We start from the raw sequence: 14,128 nt of genomic DNA, 5'->3' as shown, positions 1-14,128 counted from the left end.
TCGTGTGCTGCCAAGAGGATTTGTAATTGCCGTATGGCAGTTTTCAACTTAATCTTGTCCATCCAGGATCTCCTTTTGGCATATCTGATATCAACCGGAAGGACCGGGGATTCGACAGGCTGCAAGGAGGGCATAATTGAGACACTGTAACCCCCCCCCCCCCGGACTTGTGTAACCAGAAAAAAGAATCACAGTCTGACCTGTTCCACAAGATCAACGAGAGAGAGAGAAATGTAACTTCATCTGGAACCCATAGTTAGGATTTTATAGTAGATGATGAGATTCTAGCAGACAGCTTTTCTATTAAGCACATGTCATTGTTTACATTTGTATAATGTCAATCACTGTAGATAAACCAATCGCACTATCCGTTTTATCAGGAAATAACTTTGCACCAATCAGGTTGCGCCTAACATCTCATTTAGGCTAGGCCAATTAAATTAAGCGTGCATGCCTGAAAGTGGTATCAGAACACCGTCCAAAACCGTGTTTATTGTGAAATTCGTCCAATTTTTTATCTTTTTTTATTCAACAACATGATAGGTTAACATATTGGATTTTGTCATTGACCAATTTGTTGATAAAAACGCTTCCGAAAAGAAGAAAACAGCTGGTGAGTTTTGACAGGACATTTCACCACTGATTTACACAGGGTTTCATGTACATTCTATTGCCGGATGGATGTCCGGTGTGATTTTTGACATGGAGATAAATTTGCTCATTCCTCAGTCCCTCTACTCTGTGTGGAGGGTTTATATGTTCCGACTTGTTTGGTGGTTTGTAAAAATTCGAAATTTGTAAAAACTTTGAACATGTCAACGCTCCGTCAAGTTTTCAGTTTCGCATCGTCGACATCGTCATCAATGACGACATGACTGTCAGTTGTGAGTCGAGTCTTTGCCAATGTGGATGGGTGTGGATCAGCCGTGTGGCAGGAGTAGTCTGGGAGACTGGATTCAGGGAACGAGTTTACAATCCCCGTTTACATCCCAAAAAAAGGTCATCGGTTGACTAAAGAAACGGCACTGTTCGATGGATTTATAGTTGAATGCGATCAAACTACGTCATTTCCGATCGGGGAATGTAAATTATACTGGATTCAGTAGCAATAGGCCATCTTGCCACCTAAAATCAGCCAATCTATAGTCCTTTTTGTGTGAGACTTCTGTTCTCGGAAAAATATTTATATCTCCCTATCTGGGCATGGCAGTGGTGGAGTAAACAGCTCCGGCCATTGCCATGCTTTTTGTGTTGAGATGAAAAACAGAAGTAATTAACCCCTTTATATTTACACCTAGTATGTAATGCTGCTTCTACTATGAATCATTACTTCACAATGGTCCCTACTCAATGCATATCTAATGGATCATTTGGAGTATTAATCTGAGACCTGTGACAAACACCCATAATTTATTACTTAGAGGTGGTAATAACACAGGTGACCTCAAATGTATGTATTTGGTACTATAAAAATATCAAGAATTAATGAAGACTCTGTGTTTATACATACTCTTGATAATATTGATTGAAGGGCTCAATTAAGTTTCTCTTTGTAAAATTTCCGAGTAATGCCATGGTTTTACAGATCCTGTGGTCTGTAACTCATAAAACACCAGTGACCAGTCACAAAATTTTGTTACCTAAAAAGTTATCAGTAATCAGAATCGCATTTTGGATGGACATTCTTGTGAAGTCGAAATTGGCAGTATTATATTTATGACTGTAGATTTGATAACTTTTTATGCCTTGTATGCCTTTTATGATTTTTACGCACAGCAGACCTACACTCTCCGGTAAACAGTTTTGCAATTGGTAATTTCTGTCAAAAATATCATTAGCTTATTCAAATTTATAAGGCCCCAGGTAATCTTTTAAAAGAAGGCATTTGATGAAGTTACACCCTGTTTAACTTATATAAAATGAACCGTAGATACAAATGAATGAGGGCCTTCCATGTCTTTCAAATTGATCTCTCTGCAAGGTTGATACTTCATAAATACTTTCCGATTGAGTGCTCTTTCACGCCAAATATAAATGCAGCTGATGGTCAAAGTAAGTTAAATATGAGAGAAATCAATAACCAATTTGGAATTAATGGACACTTAGGTCTGCAATCAATAATGTTTACTATATCTGTACATTGATGTGGTTTATAAATCTCACCACTAATCTGCCAAATTATGATCAGCAATATTGATTGATAGTGCAGGTGGTTTTATTCAATCTCATGTTTAAGTATCTTTTTTTTATAGTATGTTTTGAAAGGATGCAATGATTGATAGATTGTCTTCAGCAGACCAGTGAATCTATTCATTCACCACATGTTTATATTTCTTTTGATAGTCCTTTGTGAAAGGGTGTCTGATGTTTGTAAAGCAGTTGGCAGGTTAGCAGACAGATAGTTGTGATGATAGTATTACTTTGGCCTTTTGTGTAACGTGTTGACATACAGACTTGGCAGTAGTACAAGTCTGTGCTTTGAAGGTTGGAAAATGTCAATTTCGGAGTCCATTTGCAATTGATGTTATGAATAACTTTTTAGTAATATGTGTCCCACTAAGAAAACCCAGCCATAGTCGTCTGGCAGTGACGAGGTCTATTCCTCCCACCGGCTATTGTGATGTGGCCACGACCATACCCTTCTTGAACTATATTCAATCATGTCTTGTTGTGAAGTTCCCATTAACTCTTGAGATCTATCTCAAAGAGGGCACGTCCCATGCACAATTTCGGAGTCCATTTGCAATTGATGTTATGAATAACTTTTTAGTAATATGTGTCCCACTAAGAAAACCCAGCCATAGTCGTCTGGCAGTGACGAGGTCTATTCCTCCCACCGGCTATTGTGATGTGGCCACGACCATACCCCTCTTGAACTATATTCAATCATGTCTTGTTATGAAGTTCCCATTAACTCTTGAGATCTATCTCAAAGAGGGCACGTCCCATGCACAAAGTTTGGTATGTTTCTTATTAATCCTAAGGAAAATCATCATGTATTGCACAAAGGACAGTTGTGTCACACACTTGACTAATGTCTAAATCTTTGCGAATTTTATAATATTTCCAAATGTCAGAATACCTTATTACTGTTGACTTGCATCATACAACTGTGCAATAGAAGACTGAATTGGGTATTTATATAGTAGGGATTAATATTTGCCTTACCATTAGAAGAAGAATCGAGATTCGGGTCAGGTGTGAAAGCAAGTATTTAAAAAATAATAATACATGTAATAACAAGAAAGTCAACAACGTGATCGCCAATTAATGTAAAGATTATCTTTTCATTTGGTGACCTATTTTCTCATTTACTCATATTTACTTTTGATCAGTCTGTATGCTGCCCCTCAACAGGTATAGAAATCGAATGAGATGGAGTTATTATGACAAATGTGTCAACAACAAAAATCTTATGTTGGCTTCATGGTCATACCAGTATGAAGGATCAATGTGAAAATGCTCGATACAGGCAAATATGCACATATTCTACTGTAATTGTGGGTTATTGACATTTAAAAAATACTTTTTCCTTCATTATTGGCTTCTGTTTCAAGCTCATGATCATCTACATTTGAATTCTAAATTGATCTTTTATTTTCAGCCTTCTGATCCGTCCCATGTAGAACGGCGCCATGAGTGATGAGGGAGACTTCTACGTCTCCCAACTCAGGGAGGTGTTCAACGACTGTGACCGCACCAAGACCGGGGTGCTGAACCGGGGTGAGCTCAAGGAGCTGTGCTGTAGGCTGCAGGTCGAGGAGCAGAGTGAGATCCTGGTGGAGCAGTTGTTCCCCGAATCTGATTCCGCTGCTCGGGTGAGTGACATTTTTGGTCAAGTAACATAGGCAGATCCATGCAGGTGCAGCTGGCATGTCCATCCCCTGACTTCATTCAGAAAGATTTTTGAACTTGAACATGATATTTGAAACTCAAAAAAATCTTTGAAATTGACCAGGACTTTGAGGTCATAGCACCACGGTGCCCCCTCTTTCTATTCATTCTGTGACATGGACAAGAGCTGACTGTTTGTATAAGTCTCACAAGACTTCTCTGCAAGTAGTTGAACTGATTGTCTGCAATTGTTTTCTCAGTAAATCAGTAAAAGACAATTCTTATACAATTAGGTTAGGAGCATTGTTACAGAACTAGATACTAAGTGTCTTTGATATAACAGAAAAACTGATTCTTGTATTCATTTATAGCTATCCTTATCTGAGAAGTGAGGTACATTTATTTAATTATTCAGTGCATGGGTGCAGGTTTCTCACATTTCATTATTTAGAGACGCTCAGAGAGGGAAGTTTAGCATCTCTTACGGTGTTGGGTTATAAGGATGGAAGTGGGGCCAAGTAGAGATACTTGTGGTGTTGGCTCAATGGAAGACAGCAAGGTTGTTTAACAGCGCTTTCCATAGCCGTTTGTACCTCAGAAATGGTTCATAAACAGGATACCGTTGGTATTTTGGACCCAGATTTCAAAATTTACTTACAACCAGTAGCTAACACTACAATCACATATGGGGACTTTGAACAGTGGGGTAACTTTGAACCCAAGAAGAATGGTTGTGATGAGAAATGTCTGTAGCCAGGTGTTTAAAGTAACCCCATGTGACGGTACTCCATCTCTCAACATTGGTGTGACAAGATTTTTCTTTATTAATTTCAGATCAGTTTTGAGGAGTTTAAAGAAGGGTTTGTTGCCGTCCTGTCTCAGGCGGTCGACAGCTTGCCAAGTTCAGAGAATGAGATGTGTGTCGACCAAGGTAGGTGAAAGCAAGAATTGATGAAGTCTAGCCTTTCATTTTGTGGACGTCCAACCTTTGCGTTTGTTGATGTTTGCAAACAAATGTTTAGAGAAGTTTGCTGGTGTAGACCAGGCTTTACAATGCAAGTGCATTTCATGCGTGTGTTTGCAACATCAGTGAAAACAGCTGATGACTCCTTTACACCAACACTGTGGATGCAACATTATGACAAATTTGTGATGAATTTTTCATGACCACTTAATAATTTCACCTGTTTATAAACCCAGTGACCTAATTTACATGCATATGAAACAGGATATGGTGCACTGCGTCCTTGTGTGTAATGCCAATTTCAAGACTGAATGGATACGCTTCGTTGGCATGAATTTACTTTGAAATGAAGCAAAGTTCGTCATCTTTGAAATTCCTTAACCTTTGGAAGAAGAAACATAAGAAAAAGGAAACAATTGAAGATGAGAGTAAAGTATAGCTTTGTTTTTCTGTAAGCATTCAGAGTTGCGAGTATTGGTCTGTCTCATCGCGACAAATGCTGTCAGACATGGGATAGGTGGTAGTAGAATGATATTGGTTGCAGCAGGGGCCACTGAATAAAGGGGTTAAAACATTCTAAAATGTCCATGAAGGGTTTAGGTAGATGAAGGAGAAGGAATCCACAGAGGTCCCAGAAGGGATGAAATGTCAGATCAGTTCACAATTTCGCCCCCTGTACATAAATGCACTACACAATATACTAGGGGCGAACTTGTGAATTGGAAGTGTCCAATCTCTGTAGATTTCTTGTCCTCCCTTCTACCAAAACTTTTTACAATGGACTAACCCCTGATACCGTGGCCTGTGTTTGCAGTGTGTATTATCTGAACGAGGTATTCTGAGATTTCAACATACTGCCATAAAAACCATTAAAATCTTCTTTTATTTGTAGATGATCCTCCGGTCTCACCTAAATTAGTCAAAGGTGAGAAACGCTACGGACGGCGGTCAAAACCCGACTTCACTGGTGCTGATACAGACAACGACATTGCCACTGACTTCTCCGATAACGATAGCTACCACTCGCCACGCCAGACGCCAAGGTTAAAGAAACAGTTCAGGGAAACACTGCCATCTATTGACAGTGAAATGGTAAGTTGTAGGTGTATGTGCCAATAACTGCCTAAACTCCCTTCTCACTAAAGGGCGGACAACCTCGAAGATTTTGGCCTGTGTAACACTATGATTGCAAAGCAGAAACTGATTCCAAACATTCGGTCATTCTCTTCTTGACCATCTTCGTAGGTGTTGTGATACCAGGAGTAATTTTGCTCATTGGCAACCAAAATGGACCAGTAAGTATTAGGATAGGACTAGGAGTTTGTTTTCAACCCCAGGACAAGTTGGGGTATTTGCATTTTTTTCCTCATTTCTGTCATTTACAAACGGGGATAGTTTGAGATTGCAAAACTAGAGGGAAGCGCTATGTCTTCCCTCAACAAGTCCTTGTGGGAACATTCCTAGGCTATTCAGTGCTGCCATCTGCACCAGTTTCTGACACTAATTACCTCTCATGAACTGTCCGTCTTTCAATATCTTTAGCTCATATCTAAGAATTATCAATCAACATAAGAAAGAATGTCTCTGCTAATCCTTATTGATTGAATTGTCAATTTCTTCTATAAAGGTCAGTTATCAACCACCTCTCATAAACTATCTGACTTTTGTTGCCACTAATCAATATCTTTAGCTCATATATAAGAATTATCAATCAATATAAGAAAGAATCTCTCTGCTAATCCTTATTGATTGAATTGTCGGTTTCTTCTATAAAGGTCAGTTATCAACCACCTCTCATAAACTGTCTGACTTTTGTTGCCACTAATCAATATCTTTAGCTCGTATATAAGAATTATCAATCAACATAAGAAAGAATCTCCCTGCTAATCCTTATTGATTGAATTGTCGGTTCTTCTATGAAGGTCAGTTATCAACCGCCTCTCATAAACTATCTGACTTTTGTTGCCACTAATCAATATCTTTAGCTCATATATAAGAATTATCAATCAATATAAGAAAGAATCTCTCTGCTAAGCTGTATTGATTCTCTGGCTAATCCTTATCGATTTCATTGTCGGTTTCTTTTATAAACCTCAGAATTCTAAATCATACAACTGTGCAAAAGGACATTTGAGGTGACGATTTCATCTGTTATTAGTAGTGCGTCAGTTATGAAATGAATATTCATGAATTCAGCATCTGGATCGCAATCCTGATAAATAAGATTATGATTTAAAATTTATCATACACTCCCAAAGCAGTGGTGATGTTTAATTTTTTTTTTAAAGTTCATAAAAAAGTTGCATTGATCAAATTGACCAGAGCTGTTAAAGAGGCACCTGGCACCTTTGAAATATTACTATGTAGGATTGTCTGTCTCTGTCCATACATATATCTGATTGATTCTGCTTACATTACTGAATAACTAGTGCAGAAAGTGGCTTGCCTAAGGTCACATTAGGTCAGTGGGTTGACAAAGGTCACACGTGTCAAAGGTGCCTGCACAATATTGACATATTCCCATCCGTGTCTCTTCATCCATATGTAATTCCAGCGACTACTATTGGTGTCCTTTGTGCAAAAAGTTGCTTGCCCAAAGTAACACAACATGTAGGTCGATCAGTGGCTTGACCAAGGTCACAGTTCCCGCACAATGTTGTCATATCCCATGCCTATCCGCCCAGCCATATCTGATTAAATCCACATATCGCTGTCTGTTTTTCCTGTTGTTATTGATTTCATTGTTTAACGGAGTGCCAGCTGCTCCGAGGGAACCTCTCGATATTCTATGACTGGTGGAATAGAGATTTTCTGCCACATGAGGTGATCTGTATTTATGCAAATAGGTTGCCAATGAAGCCTATGCAATAGGCCTGTCTGATAGCTAGTAACGCAGCGACTATGGATTGGGTGGAGGGTGTCTGACTCATGAACCTTATTTTAAAAAGAATTAGTAGATTCGGAGCGTTTTTTGATTTTGATGGGGCGGGTCAGATTTGTAATGTCATATGACGTATTTTGCCTGAAATTATAACAGGTTGTTGATTTTAAGTGCTTCTTGTTTTTATAATCGTGTTGCTTTCCTGGTGTTTTGGATATATTTCGGATTACATCTTCTCAAAGCTGAAGGATGTCTTTGTTTAAGGAAGGGCTCTTCGGTAACTTGTTCAAGGTCGGTACCATTATACCCTCATGTAAAATAAACCTATTGATTCCGTTTTAACTTTGCCTTTTATTGTTATGGCCGCCGCAATCATTATGCCGTGATTTGTTGCATGTGGTCGATAACGAATTTTCCCACAGTCTTATTGATAAACGGCTCATTACGGAAATGGTCTGCTGTGTTGCTTACATTGAAGTTCCAATGACCTGAAGCCCTGTGCAGACAAGTGATTTTTTGTTGCTGCGACCTGCGACAGACCTATGACATCATGACAAGTGATTGCAGTACCGGTATTTCAAAGTGATTTGAAGTGATTGCAGTTTAACCAATCGTAAGACGCATTCCAATCAACATAATCGTGTTGTCATGGCTTGGTTGCAGGTTGCAGCAACTAAAATTGCCAGTTTTTGCAACACTTTAAAACGTGGTACATTCTAGTAAGGCCTTCTAAGGTCTCGGTTTTGATGGAAAACCAAGAAATTCAGATTCTCTTTGACTCTTCTTGCCTTTGAATTAGATTTTCATCAAATTTTGATGTTTTTGACACTTACTAATATATGTACTGTAACTGTTGTATCTCCTTTATCTTGATAGGATAATAAGAAGAAAGAGGTACATATTCTCTATATTTCTGCATGTGACTATTTATGTTCCAGGGGAAAGTGTCCTCTCTATGAGGTTGTGGTCAGTCTGGTGTGAGTGGAGTGGGGCACCAGTTCTGATTAGTCGTTATCATACCTACTCTCTTACTCACTTGAATAGGGGGAAGGTATCCGTGGTCCGTGCCTTAAACTTCTTTGGGGTACAGAAAACGTACCCAGTCTCTTGCAGTGACCCTGCTGACCATACAGTGGTCACATGCGTGGCATATAATTGAAGTCGTAAAAAGATGCTACAATTGTCATCATGAGATACTGGACCACGCAATTAATTATGGAGTCAGATTATTCTATAACAAAGCAGTCTTTTTCATATAGATTCAGGTGGTCTGTTAAACACGGACAGGCCGTGTAACATATGGGCATCAGTTCTTATGACAATATCCCAGCAAATGGCCTACGCCTGCTACAGAGACTGTCATAGGCTTATTGACTCATAGAGCCTACACTGAGTCTGGCACAGAACTAATATCCATTGGAATGCTTCTATGTGAATGTCGGGTGGGATGATGGTGGTCTCTAGAACATGGCTTCATTTAAGCAAAGCTTGTTCTCGAATCTGTTTCAGGTAGGAATTGATCATTGATTACAACAATTATTAAGTTAATTCTCCCATTCAGCCTCAATTGTGTCTGGTCCTATTGGTGGCAGGTCCCTCCTGGTTTAGGCACCTTTCAAATGATCCTCTTTCGCTACTTTGACAGTAATGCTGCTATCCAAAGACTGTTTGCTTGGTCACTATTTTCGTCCTCGCTTCTGACCTTGTGACGTACCACACCTAGACAATGAACCTTTGTTAGGCTTATTGGGCGTTCTGATTGGCTGTATCATGTGCACCTTTCCTCTTGAGCAAGGCACATGTGCTCTTTGACTTGGAAAATAAACAATGAAACCACCCCATTGGCCTTGTCACAATAATAGCCCCCCCCCAGCCCCCGAAAATCGGCTTATTGGATAACTTGCCTGGAATTTGCCTTTTCAAAACACAGAATTTTTTCAAGAATTAAAACAATTGTGAACCCCCATGCACTTTATTTGTGGAACTCCCATAGCAGTAGTCACCTGCCAAAATTGTATTGCTTGGGTGGATTGATTTTTATACCGAGTGCACTTAATAGAAAGACAAGATGCATACTGTACTGTTATCAGGCCAATGTTGTTTGCTGCAGTTGACTATCTGGGCCATCTGTGTAAAAATCTTGACAAATAAGACAAGTTGATAATATGAGCACTCCTTTTTTTCAAATACGGGGTAGTCCCTGTCAGTCTTTGAAGACCTCAGTCTTGCCTTAGGAATACATATCAATCATTCCTTCTGCCACTGCTCTATGAAAGATCTACAATGGCTAGTCTGTGAACCATCAACATTGTCAGCATTTGCAGCACATGAGGTGTTTTTCTCCAGGGAGTATTCCTCCTCCAATGCAGGATGAAAATTTTTAGGTGCCACTACGATTACGTACCAATAGGGTTCATTGGCCTACATGTAGCAACTCCACCTTTGGCCAGAGAAAGAGTCCAATACAAGCTGCTCATGTTTCTCACTCAGATAAAAGGAGCCTTGTTTTTATGTCTCATTTGAAGGAAAAAAGCAATTTTCGTGTTGAGTGTCTTGCTGAAGGACACAAAGACAAAAATCAGTGATCCTTTTAAGAGTCAAGCCCACGACCTCCTGATGATGAGCCCAGTGCTCTTACTACCATGCCACTGGTCACTGGCATTTGTCACTGTGAACCTAAATCCAGCACTCCCTCATAACACACTGGCTACACTGGAAGCATAAACATACAACCTTATGCTAGCACCAATCCCCACTGGCTATAGGCCCTTTGGGTCAAGCCTAGCCTGAATGATAGAATTCCAGAATAAATAAGAATTTAATGCGCTCTCCACATATTCCAATAGATTAGTTAGTTTTGCAAAGTTTGTATTATTCAGTGAACGAACCATGCAGAACAAGACTCGAATACAAATGCTTTGTACGATTTAAAATCCACATGAAATTCTAGTACCCCGGTACATGTGATTTGTTATCTCGGGCGGTTGTGGGACAAACTTTATTTCACTGGATATGGATCTCAAAAGTTACATGAGCATGTTACCTGGGGCTGCGGTAGATACCCGTGGCTCAAATGAGGTTTGTAAAAGTTATTCAGTATTTTGATTCAATTTTTGTTTTTGAACTTTTTCTGTCAATAAATTTCGAGAGATCTTCAACTTCAAATTCTGATGTGCATTTCCCAAGTGAAGTTCTAACTTACCCTACTTTCAGGAAATTAATTAGCTTTCTAGAACAATTTATTGCCGTGAAGCACTTATACCATCTAAGATTTTCACCCCAACAATGCATTTAAAAATGTACTCATGACTTTATAAATGCATTGTGATTTAGTTCATGCTTATTTGATGTCACCTAGAGAGTGAGTCAAGCCTTATAGGTATTTAACACTCGTGATCCAGAGGTGCAATTGGTTTCAAAAGCTTTTTGCATGAGAATTTCATGAATTTCATATACGGTCCAGTGCACCCTACCTCTGACTGTCTCCTCTGTACATTCTATACACAAGGTTGTGCATACTTCTCCAGTCATGCCGGCAGATTGAAAGTGATCTCTTGAAAACTTGAAGCACACCTGGAGAGTCAATCATCCCATCACATGTACATCCAATTAGATTCTTTGCCTACTTTGTTGTGTGATTAATATGTAATATACATCAGTTTGATTTTAGTTCGGGTGCTGTCTCCATCTTCTATGAGAACAGCCAAGTGCATATTGAAATTCCAGTTTTGTTATATTCGTCCTGTTTTCAAACCTGTCAGATCTCCAGCTTTTTGAGCCCAAACTTTTTGATAACACAAACTAATTTCAATTTAAAGGATTATGCCTGTCACAAAGTGTTATGAGTTCTGTCGGGCTTCAAATAATTTAATTCTTGAGGAAGTTTTACCAATCTGTGTTGTTTGATATTATAAAATAGGCTTTTACAATTTGCTGATACCAACTATCTAAAAGATGGAATTTGAATTCAGCTTGGAATGCAAAAAATGCAGAATCTGTACCAGGTTATGACATAGCATTTACTAACTTCTCGTGAGAAATTTTGTCACTACTTGGATTAATAAGTGAAATATCTACCCCACTTACACATTACCAATGGACTCCAAGGGAAAGAAATCTGGTGCAGCTGGATCTGTCACAAAGGATAGCGAAGGCAAAAAGAAAAAGAGCCTAGTAGAAGGAAAATTCAAAAAGGACAAATCCAAAATGGCAAAGAAAGAGCCCGATAAGCCGAAAACTGAAAAAGAATCTAAAAAACCAGCCAATACAAATAGCGAAATCGCTAATGCCAGGACAAAGTTGAAGCCAGTCCCACCGAAACGTATTAGTAGTCTTAATTCAGGTCGAACTGAAACCAAGGCTAAACCATCAGAACCATCACGACCAGCCCCGACAAGTACACAAAAGTTGAAGAACACAAAAAGGGAATCGGAAGCACCAAGAAATGTGTCCAATAATAGTTTGAGGACTGGAGGCCAGAGAATTGAGTATGTGTCAAATTCAAATCCTTCAAATGTAGGACAGCGTAAACCGGGTGCTGCTCCTTCCAGATCAAAAAGTTCCAGTCCAAAACGTAGTCCTGCTAGTCCAAGGCCTGAATCGGCATATTCCAAGTCCGGTTCTACCAGTCCAAGGCCAGGTTCTGCTAGTCAAAGGCCAGGAGCCACTTATTCCAAGTCTGGTTCTGCTAGTCCAAGGCCAGGTTCTGCTAGCCCAAGGCTAGGAGCGGCTTACTCCAGGCCAGGTTCCCCAAGTCCAAGAACAGATAGTCATGCCAAAAGTGCTTATTCTAACTATGTAAGCTGTAGAACAGGTAATGAACATAAATCACCGCGTCCTGGTATATCGTTGGGAGAAGTTGGTGGCCTATTCCGGAGTCCTCGGCTGCACAGGGAGGATCGGGGCACCAGTTATGAAAAGGTGCGACAGTTGTTCCAGAAAATAAGTGGGATTGAGTCCGAATCAGATGGTGAGGAAGGACCTCGAGGTTCTTACAGGATGAAAAATACTTCTGACTATTCTCAGTTTCGGGCGACCTCTCCTCCTAAAGAGAAAGATAAGGTTTTGGATCCACCAGGATTTTTGGATCGATTGATCTCTAGTCCTAGATTACGGAGATGGACTAGTTCAGACAAGTCTGATCCACAGTTAGAAAGTCCTACTGATTCGAAGGAGTTAAGTGGAAGTGATTGTAAGGGGATAGAAGAAAAGCCGTACAAAAGCCGCACTCCTCCTAAAGAGAAAGATAAGCTTTTGGATCCACCAGGATTTTTGGATCGATTGATCTCTAGTCCTAGATTACAGAGGGGGACTTGTTCAGACAAGTCTGATCCACAGTTAGAAAGTCCTACTGATGCGAATGAGTTAAGTGGAAGTGATTGTAAGGGGATAGAAGAAAAGCCGCACAAAAGCCGCACTCCTCCTAAAGAGAAAGATAAGGTTTTGGATCCACCAGGATTTTTGGATCGATTGATCTCTAGTCCTAGATTACAGAGATGGACTAGTTCAGACAAGTCTGATCCACAGTTAGAAAGTCCTACTGATGCGAACGAGTTAAGTGGAAGTGATTGTAAGGGGATAGAAGAAAAGCCGCACAAGGAGCAAAAGTCTGGAGTATGTTTCAATGCGACCAATAATGGAAAAAGAAAAACTGGTGAAAAGTTTGGGTTTCAGAATCGTTTGTTGTCCAGCAGGAGGATTGAAAAAGCAAGTCAGAAAGATTGTGATTCTATTCAAGATGGGAAAGATTGTGAAGATGCTAAGAATATGAAGAAAGATGCGGACACGGCCAACGCTGAATGTGCACCTGAATTGAAGGAGGGGAAGTCAGGTTTCTTCCAAAAGTCGACTGCAATTGGGGACCATGACCAAGATGTAAATATTGTGGTTACTGATGAGGCCCCAATTGTAAAGAATAAGAACCCTGGCTTGATGGCGAGAAGTGACCGAAATTCTGGATGCACACAAGATTCAGACACTGCAGAAGAAACAGCAACTGATAAAACAGGTGATTTGCTAGAAAACCCAGGCTTCCTGGATCGAATATTCGGAAGTGCAGACCACAGTAAGAAAGATGAAAAGGGCTGTACCTCTTCTGTGAAACAGCTGGAAGCCAGTGCTGACCATTCTAAAGAGAACAATTTGAACAAAAATCAAAAGAATGATATGCCCGATAAGCTTGGATTCTTTGATAGTTTAAAGTTGTTGGCCAGTGGCGAAAAGTCATTTGAGAAAACAGAAGAAGAGAGAAACTCCTCTTCTGTTGATTTGACTCATGATAAGGATGGCAAACAGGAGAAGAGGGGCCTCTTTGATAGTTTCATCGCCAGTACAGAGCAACCCTGCTTCTTAAGAAGTCTTGTTGCAAGTGCTGAGCATTCCTTTCGAGCAAGTAGAGATGAAAGTGATGACAAGCAGGTGGCACAGCTGAGCTTCTTTAGTAGCCTGGT

At 39.9% G+C, this 14,128-nt stretch overlaps 1 protein-coding gene across 28 annotated transcripts in view; it reads left to right on the top strand.

Annotated features, from left to right (window-relative positions):
• Positions 1–440: 440 nt before the first annotated feature.
• Positions 441–14,128, top strand: part of LOC135485652 (ninein-like protein) — a 78,515-nt gene continuing 64,827 nt past the window's right edge. For 20 of the 28 annotated variants that reach the window (XR_010446593.1, XM_064767955.1, XM_064767946.1 and 17 more), the window contains exons 1-5: positions 441–613; positions 3,605–3,818; positions 4,669–4,765; positions 5,691–5,890; positions 8,556–8,573. Coding sequence is in view for 27 of the 28 variants with exons in the window: in XM_064767955.1 (XP_064624025.1) it covers positions 3,636–3,818; positions 4,669–4,765; positions 5,691–5,890; positions 8,556–8,573 (498 nt within the window). In the remaining variant the exon portion in view is untranslated. Of the gene's footprint in view, positions 614–3,604; positions 3,819–4,205; positions 4,228–4,668; positions 4,766–5,092; positions 5,227–5,690; positions 5,891–7,681; positions 7,971–8,555; positions 8,574–9,120; positions 9,189–10,642; positions 10,758–14,128 lie in introns of those variants that run through there. The other 8 variants (XM_064767961.1, XM_064767960.1, XM_064767945.1 and 5 more) reach the window with 8 other exon arrangements.

Source organism: Lineus longissimus, chromosome 3 (assembly GCF_910592395.1).
Source record: "Lineus longissimus chromosome 3, tnLinLong1.2, whole genome shotgun sequence".
NCBI classification, from domain to species: domain Eukaryota; kingdom Metazoa; phylum Nemertea; class Pilidiophora; order Heteronemertea; family Lineidae; genus Lineus; species Lineus longissimus.
The sequence above is the reverse complement of the archived record's forward strand: the minus strand, read 5'-3'. Positions and strand labels throughout refer to the sequence as shown.